The sequence below is a fragment of the Zerene cesonia genome, chromosome 25 (assembly GCF_012273895.1).
Source record: "Zerene cesonia ecotype Mississippi chromosome 25, Zerene_cesonia_1.1, whole genome shotgun sequence".
In the NCBI taxonomy this organism is placed as follows: domain Eukaryota; kingdom Metazoa; phylum Arthropoda; class Insecta; order Lepidoptera; family Pieridae; genus Zerene; species Zerene cesonia.
The window spans coordinates 5,303,128-5,316,640 of NC_052126.1; the positions used below are offsets into that span (position 1 = coordinate 5,303,128).

The window sequence follows — 13,513 nt, forward strand, 5'->3', positions numbered from 1 at the left end:
CGAGCGCTGCGCCGCCGGCACCGCGTATATGCCGTCCGCCGCCCGACGCTCCGACAGCTTCAGACCTGGGATGAATACGATAAATAGATAGATAGATAGATAGATAGATACAAAGTTTATTAAAAGAACACATTAAATACATGACAATTACAAATTAAGACGATTACACAAAGAAAAGTGAAGAAATCGAAACCGATATACGATTTATTTTTTATCCTCCGTCTGTCTGTCTGTCAGGATCGTCTTTCTGAGGCAAATGTGGACATAAACCAGTGAATAAAAATGTGTCTGTACATTGAATGCATTTAAGAAAAATTCAAAGGGGGTTGAAAAACATTCATGGAGTACGAATCCAAAAAAATTGTGTCCGTCTGTGACGATATATGTATATTATATGTGTTATATGTATATAGATATACAAAGACAAACCTGTCTGTCCGTAGTGCGAATCGTTATGGATCCTTGGACCGAAGCTCGAGAAAGGCTTGTCGGAGTTGCCGGGCGTACAGGGAGATGACGCTTGCGAGGATTCTTTTACTTCTCCGTACATGTTACCTGAAAGTGTACTTTATTATGAACCCAGAGAGTCCAGTTTCCTTTTCCTCACCCTTCCCAGTGCATTTCTTTTTTCCAGTCGTTAATCCTTTTCTTATCCCTTCCCCCTTAAAAGCGGGCAGCGTATTCTCAGAGGACTGAGCCTCTCCGAATGTTCATGTGCGATGGTGATCGCTCACCATCAGGCGAACCACCAGCTCAGTTGCCCGCATATGGCATAAAAACACTGTCAATCTTAAATTGATATGACCAATTATATAATTATATTTAGTTGTTTTAATGTCTAGTATAGTTCTAACATTTTGGCAATTAAGAGCATAATTGATGATGGGAAACTCACTCGCACTCCCATCCCTAAACAGATCCGAGTTGGAGCTATTCAAGCTATTCTTCCTCGCGTATATGGAATTCTCGAAGGCCACGATTCTGTGCCCTGTCTGCCCGTAAATAGGGTTCAAATTCCCAGCGAAATTGCTTTTAGCCTGCTGGAAAGTGCTCAATTGACTTTGACTTTGGCTCTCGTAATTCTGATTCTGCTGATTTTGTTGATTCTGATGCTGTTGATTCTGATTCTGGTTGATCGTTCGCCGCAACAGTCCGGGAGAAGCCGGCATGTGCTTCAGTTCGGTTAATTGTTTAACAGTTTCCGCTACGTTTATGCCTTGATGACCTAGAGTTTAAAATAAAAAATTATCCTTCGTTATTGACGATTCACATAAAAAAAATTCAAATAAACAAAAACTGATTATATATAATATCGGCTAAGCACTTATATAGATAAAAAAGACATATCCATCTTCATATATGTTTATGAAGAAAAACCTCGCCTATTAACATACCAGCAGCGGTTTCATGGTCCGGTTGCAAGAGGAAAGCGGGGGGCGGAGGCAAGTTGTCCGCATCCGTATTCAAATGCGCATTTTGCACGTTGCTCTGAAATTTATAGACAAACATATAAGTATTTCTTATTATGGAACTTAAATATGGTTCTGGTTATTGGATTATTATCCATACGGAAATGAACTCGAAAAACGAAGAAAGACATAATGCCTCTTCAATCTATTATAATTTGCTACTAATATTAGCTATAGATGCAAAAAGTTTGTACGATAGGACTTTTTTACACAAAAAGCTAATCGGATCTATTTGAAATTTGATACCGAGATACATAGATTTTTGATAGCACAATTCACGTAAAAACATATATAGAACAGAAACAAACGTATTTTTAAGTCGCAATCTCTTCTAGACCATGTGTAATAATGAGAAACATTTCAAAAGGGGCGGGTGTGAAAATAAAAACTACTGAGACTATTGGTCTGCTAAGCTGATTATGGACAATGTGTGGGCGCGATATGGAGAATAAAAAACGAACTAGACCAATAGTCCACACTAGACTAAGACTATAAGTCTGGATGAGCACATCCAGCCGGCTCACCTGCACGAAGGGCCGCTGCGGGCGCGATATGGAGGACGAGCGGCGCACCGGCGGCGGCGGCTTGCCCACCGAGCTGGACGAGCCGCGCCGCGACCACGCCGCGCCCGCTGCGCACAACCAAACACGCTTATTAAATACACTTTACGCATGGGGGGGGAGGGGTGGAACGGAATTTTGTGGTAAAGGAAGGTGCAGGGAGTTCTCGGACTCGAGAAGGAATTAGTAGCATAATGATAGTGTATTTAGGTAGGAAGACTCAAGCGAAGATGGCTTTATTTGAGAGAACTAGTGAATGTAGTGATAGAAGTATAAATTGGGTAAATGACGAAAACGAAAAATATTAAAAGAAAAAACTCTGATTCATCAATATCAGCTCAAACATTCTCCCACTGTATCCCTCCTAGCCAAAATGTTAAAAGTTTTTTTTATCTCTAAGTACATAATATATTAGAATCTTACATGTGAATAATATACCGTGCTAAACATTACGCTAGGACATATAACAAAACATACAAACAAAACGCATGCTATATTATTTTTCATAAGACATTTACATAAAACAAAAAAAAAGCAATAACAGAAAATTGAAACTACTTCTCAAGTACTCTGAAAACAAAAAACACAATAAAAACTCACAGGTTTACAGATATGCTGTTGCCTTCAGCTATTTCTGAAGAACTTTCACCTTGAAGGTCCTTATTTGTTAAGTGATAAGAAAACTTAAATGGTAGTTATATCACCTCTACTTTACGGTTCCTCTCAGCTCCTAACACAACTTGTAATTCTTTCCAGGAATTTCCGCATTTTCCTCAAATTGGGAAATAGAAATTAATTAATTCTGCCATTTATCCGCCAACTTTCCCTCCTCTCTCCTTTTTCACCAACTCCTCTCTACCTCCACTCACCGGACATAGAAACCGGGCGTCGTTTCGGCACAGCCGGCTTGCCGACGGTGGCAAAGGTCGGCTGGTCCAGCTCTTCCAAGCTCCTCACGGCCTCCTCCAGGCTGCCGAGCGACACGGAGAAGCTGTCCCGCGCGGCGGCCACCGCGTCCCGCCGCAGCGTGACTATCTCTGACGTGACTACGTGACGCGCAAGCGGATTGAGACATGCAGGGTTGCGGTGGAGACGGAATAATAGATGGCAATAAAGATGGTTTTCGTATGTATGAATTACTATTTTTATGATCTATTACTATATTTATTACTATGGCGGATAAATGGTTCAAACACCAGCAGACAATAAGATATTATAATTTAATGTGTGCGAACTCTCGCTTTTACTAGTTATTTCTTTTTATTTAGCCTTTTTTGACTCCCGAATTTCCTTGTAGGAGCTTCATTATGGGTTATAAGGTTAAAAAACACCCGTGTAGAAAAGGATAAGGACTTTGATATAATCGAATTTGATTAATGTTCAAAAGTAGGATTTTTGTGTGCTTTTTTACTATTTGTATAGGAAGCAGAGAATATTTCATTGAATAATGCGTTGAGCTGAGAATTCCATTTTTTTAAATCTCAAGCTAAACAAAAATACTCCTTATATCCTCAGAATGTACTATTGCATAGAAAATTATAGTAAATGTGATCTGGTCGAAAAAATTGCAATCTACTTCATTCCATAAACAGGCTTTCTTAACTGCTTTTTGCTATTAATTCATTTTTTAGCAACGTACCTATTTTTAAAGGACCTTATAGACATATTATTCCATCTCCAATAAACAAAACAAAATGTAAATAGCAAATAAAATTAACTCAACATTATAAAACAACACTAGCTTTAACAAAAAGAAGAAAAAAAAAACATTTCTTTAACATCCAATTCCACCAAATACTTTTTCCACATTCATTCTAATAGAAATACAGTTAATCAATGAAATCATTGGTCAGTTTTTTGGTGAAATTGGGCTTCAGAAGCAAATAGACAATTTTATTTCGGAAGACGTGGCAGTGATGTGATGAAAATTCAATCATAGAATGATGAAACGTATATCATTAAGCTAAGACTCAAATTGGTTTGCAGTAGTTTCTTATCTTTGTGTTTAACATATGAGAAAGAGACTTTTCAATTGCCCTTAATCTTTATCAACTATTGCTAGTACGGATTTACCATCAATATAAAATCAAATCTATCTAATATTTTATGCAATTTTTACGTTTATATGTTTGTAATGAGAAGTTGTATCATGTATTCTATATTTATTTTTATCCCTCATTAATACTCGAACGCGACCAGAGCTTGACTTAACGTACTTATATTTTCGATTCCTTTAAAAAAAATACAGTCAATATGAATTTCATCACTTCACAACCCTGAAGTCTATTTGCTTCAACAACATCCTAACTCCACTATCACACGGCAAACAAGAAGCGACTCTACGCCACACGCACAAGGCTCACCGTCAGCCAGCGACGCCTGGTGGTGGGCGTGGTCCTCCGCCGCGAAAGCGCCCTGGCTACCGTAACCGCTAGACGATTCTAGAGACGATTCGCTTGCACTCGACTCGGAACACACCTGGAATTTTATTAAAGGATTATTTAATTACATTCCCACTTAAAAAAACGTATAAATATGATGAAATAGTTAATATAAGAGGACAAAAATTTTCATTGCATATACAAAAAAAAAATACACAAAGTCCAAGAAAGAAAAACATATAATAGGGAAATCTTTGATACTGACATATTGAATTTGGTAGGTTCACTAATATTTTAACCATAAAATAAATTGAAATCATTTAACGATTTTAGTTTCGAGCCACTTAATGGTCAATTATTATTATAAATATCAATATTTAATATTAAAATAACATACAATGTTTAATAGTTCGGCGAATGTTATTGCTGGCCACAGCGGTGATGTGACCAAGACCAAGTTGACTTACTTTTTTAACACCTTGAAAAAATCGCCAATACTGTATCTCAATCCATTCCATAGATTTGCAACATAACGAATCCCTCATGAAATTGGCCATAATGTGGGATCCAGAAAAAAACACACTTGCTTGATAACCTTAATCTTATTATTCTAATCGCATTATATTAAAACAAAAACTATTTCAAGCGAATACTCCCTAACTAACGTGAAATTCTCGGCAGAAATAATTTTCCAAATGTCGATCTATCGAAGCTAGTGGCCGAAAATATATTCCACTATTGTTTCCCTTTCTAAACAATGAACACAATTGGCATGTTTATATTATCATCGCGCCTTAAATGCTGAACGTATTTGGATACAGTTTTTGCACACAAAGTGTACAATTGATAATTATTTTCAGCACAAAAGATCACTGACAACCTAGGTCACATTCCTAGGGAAGGCTAGATAAACAACACAAAAATAATCAAGTCAATCGGGAGGGAAAACCCAGGGAGTTATCATGTAACAAATCCAATAAAATACATTAATAAATTCAGTTTTTGACAATATTACTGTTAAAATTAATGCAGTCTATCCGTGTAAGTATTGGGGTCAGGTAAAAGTCCTATAACTGAAACGAAAAATACACCAAAAGCCCAAATTGTAATCCCCACTTACAACTTTTACTCTAGTGTATTATGAACTAGCTGTGACCCGCGGTTTCACAAGCGTAAGTGCGTATCCCGTAGGAATATTGGGATAAAAAGTGGCCTATATGTTATTCCAGTTGTCCAGCTGTCTACGTACCAAATTTCATTGCAATCGGTTCAGTAGTTTTTGCGTGAAAGAGCAACAAACACACACACACATCCTTACAAACTTTCGCATTTATAATATTAGTAGGATTAGGCTTTCTATGAATATTTTGACAGGCATAATTTAATGAAGCACGCTATTGTTAATTCATGTTTGCGAATAGTTCACCGCAACGAACAATGCACCATTCTCAGATGAGCTACGTTGAGAAATTTCATCGAGATCAACATAACTTGATACTTGTGTGGGAGTCGAGCACGCTTCGGCACGAATTGGGCCAGCTCGCACCGGGGAAGTACCACACCCCTATATAAGAGCGGCATGAAATAGTAGCATGCTACCGTGTCTCGTACGGTGGTTGGGGAAGCCAGGGCCCGTTCCCTTTTCCCCATTCTGCCTGGTTGAGATCGCTACCTAACGATAAGGCCGCCTTTTGCTATTTATTTTCAGTAATTTGTTCGCCTGCCTCATATTTTAAAGTCGAATAAAAGATTACATAAAATCACCCGGAACAAATACCGGTATTAAAAACAATAACTGTATAAACATATAATAATAACTGTAATCCAAACAAACGTACATAGTAAATAAAACCATATAATAAATAAACCTAACTTAACTTATAAATACAACACTCTTTTCCGTATTAAAACATTTTCGGGGTTAAAATATAATATATTCAAATAAAACAGTCCCATATCGTAATAAAACCAACGAACTGTTCAAGAAATATCTATCCATACCGACAACATACACGTTTTTAATAATACCTACCTATCCAATTAACTAATTCCGCTATCCTACTTAATATTATAAATGCGAAAGTTTTGTAAGGATGTGTGTGTGTTTGTTGCTCTTTCACGCAAAAACTACTGAACCGATTGCAATGAAATTTGGTACGTGGACAGATGGACAACTGGAATAACATATAGGCAATTTTATAGGCTTTTTATCCGGATATTCCAACGGGATATGGACTTACGCGGGTGAAACCGCGGGGCGCAGCCAGTCTTTTATAAACGCAACGATCAAAATCGTCCAGTCGCGTATACTACAAATACTACAGCACTGCATATTATATCGGTGTTGTTAAATCAACTATTGGCAGTACAAAAACCGCACTGTGGTGAAACGCACGTGGCGAATTATGAGAAACTCGATCGCTATATTTCATATTTTGTGAGTAGTTTATCATTAAATCGTATGTCTACGCTTAAGAGGAGAGATTTTATTGATTGATTCGCTGATATATTATGCAGGGGAATGACTTTTGTTCTGTTGGTGTCAAATAAGCCGTTTAAATTCATTTCTCTTTATAAACTACTTTAGAAATATGGGTTTGAGTTTGGACATCAATATCAAAAGATCACCGAGGCTCCTGTGAAAAGCGGTACCACTCCTGATTCTAAGATGGGACCAAATGACAACAACTTCCTATAAACCAGAAAACGAATCACATCAAGGATTATAGAATATGTACCATGAGCGAAGCCGAGGCGGATCGCAAGTATATTACAAATAGGAGGGATACATTTCGGCCTAATGAATGCAACATCAACATGAAAAATAAAATATTCGCATGAAATCAACAATTCATAAAATACAACGTTTCATTCGAGATAAAGTTTTCAATCAATGCATTAATACAACTGTTTCGACAGCTAAAAACGCATTTACGAGTCGCGATTACAAGTCTTAATCATGAAATACGATTAAACACGTGAATCATGGTGCGATCATTGAGAAACATTGCAGTGCGCTTGCGCATTGAACGTTAGCTATAAACCCAGTAACATTTTATACTCCTTGATATATGATAATGTCTTCTATACTCATATTGGCTGACCCCATAGATATTGTCTTTGGGTATGGGGCAGATGATATATATCTGTTTGACTGATCGGTTTAATTTATGGACAAGTAAGTGTAAGTAGCCATCTGTATCCTGCCAGACAGGTCCAGATCAGATCCTGCGAGGCATTTCGTGTGAGTCCCCACCGAGAATCGAACCCAGGACCCCTCGGTTCTACGCTCATGCGTTGACCAGTATACTAAGGAGGTAGTCGATGATTTTCTAATATTATTTATATTTTATTACAGGGTCTCAAACATTCTCTTCAGCGCAGGATGGTAAGTTAGCTGTATATTTATAACTAATCGATTATGTATGGAAAACCCGCGCCGTGACTGCGGCTGTAGGCGTATCATGCGTTATATTCAATATTACAGAATTCTTTGTTTTATTTTCGTAGTCTTAATCCAATTCTCTACATCGATACAGATGAAAGATATGTATGTATGTTTGTAATATTTTCACACAAATACTGCCTGATCGGTTTCATAATGTTATTTCACAAGTAATTCTAAGCCTGTTGGTTTGAAATTTCTAGATTTTTGTCCAAACTACCGTTATCCAACGCATTGTGCACCAAACGACCTAACAACAAACGCATGCGTCTAGGAATTTATTCTTTATGCACATTAAATACCAATAAAAAACGAGAAAAATTAGTTTCCATCAATCTAGTGAGTGATTGATTGTAACTAATATTTTTCCCTTTTATATTAGTATCAATATGACATTAAAAATAATCACCGTACCATTTATTATATGGTTGAGTATATTTAACTTGATTATGGTAACAAGTGTAAGAATTGGAAACAAATTGTACACTATTATGATATGTTTGTACGTTTGTAACAACAATACTGCTGGTATGATTTTAATGCGGTATATATTTTTGCGTTGTGAAAATAAAATATATGTCTAGGGACGGACTTAGCCAGTCGCTGATAATGTCTCTGATAGCTGATTTAGCATGTTATTTTCATACATTTATATATACAGAATACAGAGTACATATACAGAATCTGTGAAAAGTGTATTAAAATATTACAAATAAATCATGAATGAGTATGAAGGTGTTGCAAGCTCCTTCTTTCATTCGTTAGATTTGTTTATTTTTTATGTTAACTTTCATTGTAACAATCTCTTTCGAATAAATAAATTATATTCTATTTACTTACTGATCTTAATCAAAACAAATACAATAAAGAGGAAACATTTGTGTTTTCGTATGTATACTTACAATAAATTAACACCAAAACCACTGGACCGATTTCAAAGATCAATTCACCATTCGAAAGCTGCATCATCGCTACGCATCATAGGCGATATACGTACCACATACGAGAAGCTGATGGCTCCCACATTAACAATGTTATCAACAGCCCCTACGGTTCGGAAGATGTGAAGGCTGCGTACAAATCTGGCGAAATGCTCGACCAGAACCCACCGATAACCTTACAGAACATCATTAGAAAGCTGAAAGAGAGCGGCGTGTTCAACCCGGAGGAGGCCGATCTGAACGCCAGAGAGAGGAAGGAGCTGAGCAAGCTTTATGACGCTGTCGAGATCATGGTTGGTATATATAGTCTATGCTTTCGCCCGCGTTATATTCAGAGGTATCAACGCACAGCCCAAACGAGATTCGCGTGCAGATAGATGTTATGACGTAGGCATCAGCTAACAAAGGATTTTGATAAATTATAAACCCCGAGGCGGTAAAATATGAGATGAAAATTTATTAGGACCGCGCGAGCGAAACTGCGGGCAATAGCTCGTTTATACAAATAAACCTTCCTCATGAATCACACTATGTATAAAAAAAATCGCATCAAAATCCGTTGCGTATTTAAAGATTGAAGCATACATAGGGCACAGGGACAGAAAAAGCGAATTTGTTTTCTACTATATAGTAATCTATATCGTTTTCTGGTGTAGACGATAAGCTGTTTTCGCGTCAAAGAGTAGCAAACATCCATACATTCACCCATCAATCCATACTTACAAATTTTCGCGTTTAAAATATAAGTAGAAAGTAGAATATGAATGGGGAACATTTAGAACACATTCTATACTACATATATAATCTATACTAATATTATAAAGTTGAAGAGTTTGTTTGTTTGTCTGAACGCGCTAATCTCAGGAACTACTGGTCTGTTTTAAAAATCTTTCAGTTTTAGATAGCCCAATTATTGAGGAAGGCTTTAGGCAATATATGTACCACGGGCGAAGCCGGGGCGGACCGCTAGTATATTATATGCTTTAGCCACAATTATAACATGTGTAACTTTGAATACTGAAATTGTGTCGAATCTGTGAGTAAAAATGAATTTAGTATTTCGATCTTCCAGGTGACGTCACGGAACCGCCAACCTTCGACCGTCCAAAATGTATTCTCTTCGTTGCGATTGGTCGAGAGAGTGGTTAAGAAACAGCTGAAAGAGGGCCAGTTGTCCGAGTCTTTGGCGTCCAAGTTCAACTGGGACAAAATGTGAGGTCGTTTAACCATTAATGTAATTAAAATAGTCATACAAGTAATTACTGATTTACAAAAAAATCATTAACGTTGGGGGGATGGGGCGAGGTATCACTCCTGATTCTGAAATGGGACAAAATGACAATAATTCCCTATCAAAAACAAAACAGATTTACGTCAATCGTTTGACAAAACCACATGTATCAAGGTTTACATTTTGTACCAATAACGTAGATTTTTACGTGTTAAATTATTCTAGAAGTAGATGAAGTAGTTTCTTAGTTACTACTATATAAAACAAACTTACAAAGTTATTGTATGTTATTTTATTTGTGTCTTTAAAGTATCCTCAATCAATCATCATCAGCCCATAACATGTTCCCACTGCTGGGGCACAGGCCTCCTACGAGGGTTCAGGCCATAATCCAGCACACTGGCCAAGTACGAGTTAGCATGATGATGTCACATGTCGTCGAACGTGTAGTTCTCGGACATACCGGTTACCTCACAATATTTTCCATCACTGATCACATTAGATTGATTAAATAAAAAAAAAAACAATTTATTTCTTGCACGCTCGCCTGGTCTCGAACCCCCGACTTCATTAAAGCATTAATTATTTCAATAATATATCTAAGTAAAATATAATGGGTCATTTTTTTTTTCAGTTCAGCGCGTACCGTGCCTGACAAACCGATATATCATTTGGACAAGGACACCAATATGAGAGTATTTGAACTTTCGTAGGAATGTATAGAAAGAGAGAGAGAAGAAAGAAAAACCACGAAAATATATAACAAATAAGAATTAGAAATACATTAAAAAAATATTTATATTAAGTTTATATAATTGTAATTATACGACTAGATAATTTTTAATAGACTCTTCATTTTTTTAACCGTATGTAACTGAAGTTTACCTAATGGAGTGAAATTTTTATATATATCTTTTATGATGCGTTCTTCGTAATATTATTTCGTTTCTCTCGATATATTGTGAAGTCGTAATAAGACCTGGTAGTTAGTGAGAATAAAAAAAAATCGTTTTGTAGGAATAATCATTTTCAACTAGATATTATTGTGTTTTATTCGTGTCGACCAAAACCGGGTCAAAACGCTTCACCTGCATACAAGATATTTCGACAAAGTATTATCTATACAGTATCACATATATATATTTACATTTCAGGCGGGCTACTGTGACGTCTTAGAGCGCTACCAATTCCAGTGTGGAAAGTGATGGCGCTATATAGCCTGTCTTTTCCCACACTGGAATTAGTACTGCTGTAAGACATCTCGGTCTTACCCCTCGCCCCATATATATGCACAAGGACAATTTATTCTATTTAGACTTTAACACGTTTCTGTATTAGTATATAAGATATTATTGTTTTATTAATAAAGATAATTAAGGGTAAAATAAAAAAAAAATATTCGTTTTTGTTACAAAACTTAAGTTGAGAATCCTAGAACTACTCGACCGCCTTAAAATTGTCAGAACTAGACGAAATATAAACAGGACCACGTGGCAGGCGCCAGATTACAAATCAAAAAAAGCATCATAATTATCCGTTCACCAGGCAAAAATTTATGAGCTAACAAACACAAAAAAGTACATATTCGAATTGATACCCCCCCCCCCCCCATCCCTTTTTTTGAAGTCGGTTGAAAAAGTAGGTACCTTTTCCTGGTGCGGATACTCCCCGTGCTGATGCTGCGCACGCGACGCCGCCATCGTCGCCAACTCCGACATGTTCACGTACAACGCTTGCGGCATTTCTGTGAAATTATTAATTATATATGTACCTATGCGGGAGTCGAGTACGCTTCGGCACGAAGCTCGGGCCAGCTCGCACCGGGGAAGTACCACACCCCTACAAAAGAGCGGCATGAAATAGTAGCATGCTACTGTGTTTCGTTCGGTGAGTGAGGAAGCCGGAGGCCCGTTTCCGTTTTCCGCACCCTTCCCAGTCGTTTCCTTAATTCCTCTTATCCTATCTTAAACCCTTTTCAATTACAGTCGGCAATCTATTTGCAAATTCCAAATGTTCATGGGCGGTGCCAGCGCTTACTATCAGGCGACCCACCAGCTCCTTTGCCGACGATGACGTAAAAAATAATAATACAGTCGATTTATTAGCGTTAAGCCCTGTGGCCCATTTGTGTCCCCGTGTGGAGTATGGGGTATGTCCTTCGTGATCCCTGGTAGATGAGAAATCGAAATCAGCGGTGTTAATAAGAAAAAATATTTAATTAGAATTATACTCCACGTATTAAGCGATACTTTAACTCTAAACATACTCTTTCGCAATTTCTTTGTTTGTTTTTTTACATTAAAATATGTTGTTATTTAATTCAAATAATATACTGTCTGAAATAATTAAATAACACATTTATTTGTTAGAACTAATTATAAGATAACACAACACACCCACACTATATGCATTTCAATTTGTCTTTTCAAAATGCGGGTAGTTTTAACAAAACCAAAGTACCTTTAGTTAAATGCGGCGGTAGTGACGACGGCTTCGGTTTCATTTCGCTATGCAACGTGGAGTTGGCTTTAGACGGCACCAGGGGTCTCTCTAGTGAGGAACACCTCTGTAGAAAATAAATAAAAAATGTTTTAAAAGGTGGTAACATATATGTATATAACACTATCACAACAATATCACACACAAAAATTAAAATAAATAAAACTGTTATGGGGCTTTTAGAACAAAATAAATTAACTATAAAGTTACGAAATACATAAATAATCGGAAAATATAAGACTTAAATCAATCCAAAAGTTCACCATTGCAAAAAAAAAATAAAGGGGGAGGGGGGGTTACATTACTATTAAACTAAAAAAAAAACCATAGTTTGGCAAACCATGTCCGGCAAATGACAAAATAAACCAATCATACACGAACTATACATAACTCTGCCCAAAAAAAAATCTTTCAAAAACGAAAGAAAAATCCAAAAAAAAAACAATCAACTCACAGTGGGCAGAGGCGGCCTGGCGTAAATGCCGGTGTCGCGTTGGTTCTCTGCGAACGTGTGCACGCTGAGCGCGGGCCGCGCGTGCGCGCGCTCTGATCCTGCTGGGGTTCGAAACGTGGCTTCAGTTCTGTACTACACTAGCTGTTGCCCGCGACTTCGTCCGCGTGCGACATTACAGAAATAAACAATACACAGCTCCTACCCGGTAGGTTATGGCGTGATAGCATTTTTTTTTTTTTTTTTTTTTATGTCATAGCGGGCAGCTGAGCTGGTGGTTCGCTTGATGGTAAGCGATCACCACCGCCCATAAACATTCGCAAAGGTAGGACCTCTGCGAATGCGCTGCCCGCTTTTATGATGTAAGGGAAAAGGAAAGGATTAACGACTGGAAAGAAGGAATGGACTAGGACGGGTGAGGAAAAGGAAACGGGCCTCCGGCTCCCCCACTCACCGTACGAAACACAGTGGCATGCCACTATTTCACGCCGGTTTTCTGTGGGGGTGTGGTACTTCCCCGGTGCGAGCTGGCCCAA

At 37.5% G+C, this 13,513-nt stretch overlaps 2 protein-coding genes across 3 annotated transcripts in view; one reads left to right on the forward strand and one right to left on the reverse strand.

Annotated features, from left to right (window-relative positions):
* LOC119836623 (protein MTSS 1) overlaps nucleotides 1-13,513 on the reverse strand; it is a 149,591-nt gene that overhangs the window by 4,097 nt on the left and 131,981 nt on the right. Inside the window, exons 13-22 of the mRNA XM_038362005.1 lie at nucleotides 12,981-13,078; nucleotides 12,488-12,593; nucleotides 11,674-11,771; nucleotides 4,393-4,507; nucleotides 2,899-3,075; nucleotides 1,994-2,100; nucleotides 1,395-1,488; nucleotides 896-1,225; nucleotides 430-555; nucleotides 6-65 (exon numbers count right to left, since the gene is read on the reverse strand). Coding sequence (XP_038217933.1) covers nucleotides 6-65; nucleotides 430-555; nucleotides 896-1,225; nucleotides 1,395-1,488; nucleotides 1,994-2,100; nucleotides 2,899-3,075; nucleotides 4,393-4,507; nucleotides 11,674-11,771; nucleotides 12,488-12,593; nucleotides 12,981-13,078 — 1,311 coding nt within the window. The remainder of the gene's footprint in view (nucleotides 1-5; nucleotides 66-429; nucleotides 556-895; nucleotides 1,226-1,394; nucleotides 1,489-1,993; nucleotides 2,101-2,898; nucleotides 3,076-4,392; nucleotides 4,508-11,673; nucleotides 11,772-12,487; nucleotides 12,594-12,980; nucleotides 13,079-13,513) is intronic.
* LOC119836829 lies at nucleotides 6,698-11,400 on the forward strand. 2 transcript variants are annotated; one of them, XM_038362307.1, is made up of 5 exons: nucleotides 6,698-6,847; nucleotides 7,769-7,798; nucleotides 8,900-9,089; nucleotides 9,869-10,013; nucleotides 10,662-11,400. In XM_038362307.1, exons 1-4 carry the CDS (start codon nucleotides 6,816-6,818, stop codon nucleotides 10,010-10,012), a joined length of 396 nt encoding a protein of 131 aa, XP_038218235.1. In that variant the 5' UTR covers nucleotides 6,698-6,815; the 3' UTR covers nucleotide 10,013; nucleotides 10,662-11,400. The 2 variants fall into 2 exon arrangements, with proteins under 2 accessions (XP_038218235.1, XP_038218234.1); XM_038362306.1 differs by having other exon boundaries at nucleotides 6,699-6,847; nucleotides 9,869-10,008.

Coding starts and splice junctions, on each gene's coding strand:
- LOC119836829 (XM_038362306.1), top strand. CDS start 6,816: ATGAGAAACTCGATCGCTATATTTCATATTTT. Junction 7,799..8,899: donor ATTCTCTTCAGCGCAGGATG/GTAAGTTAGCTG, acceptor TGTTATCAACAG/CCCCTACGGTTCGGAAGATG. Junction 9,090..9,868: donor ATGACGCTGTCGAGATCATG/GTTGGTATATAT, acceptor TCGATCTTCCAG/GTGACGTCACGGAACCGCCA.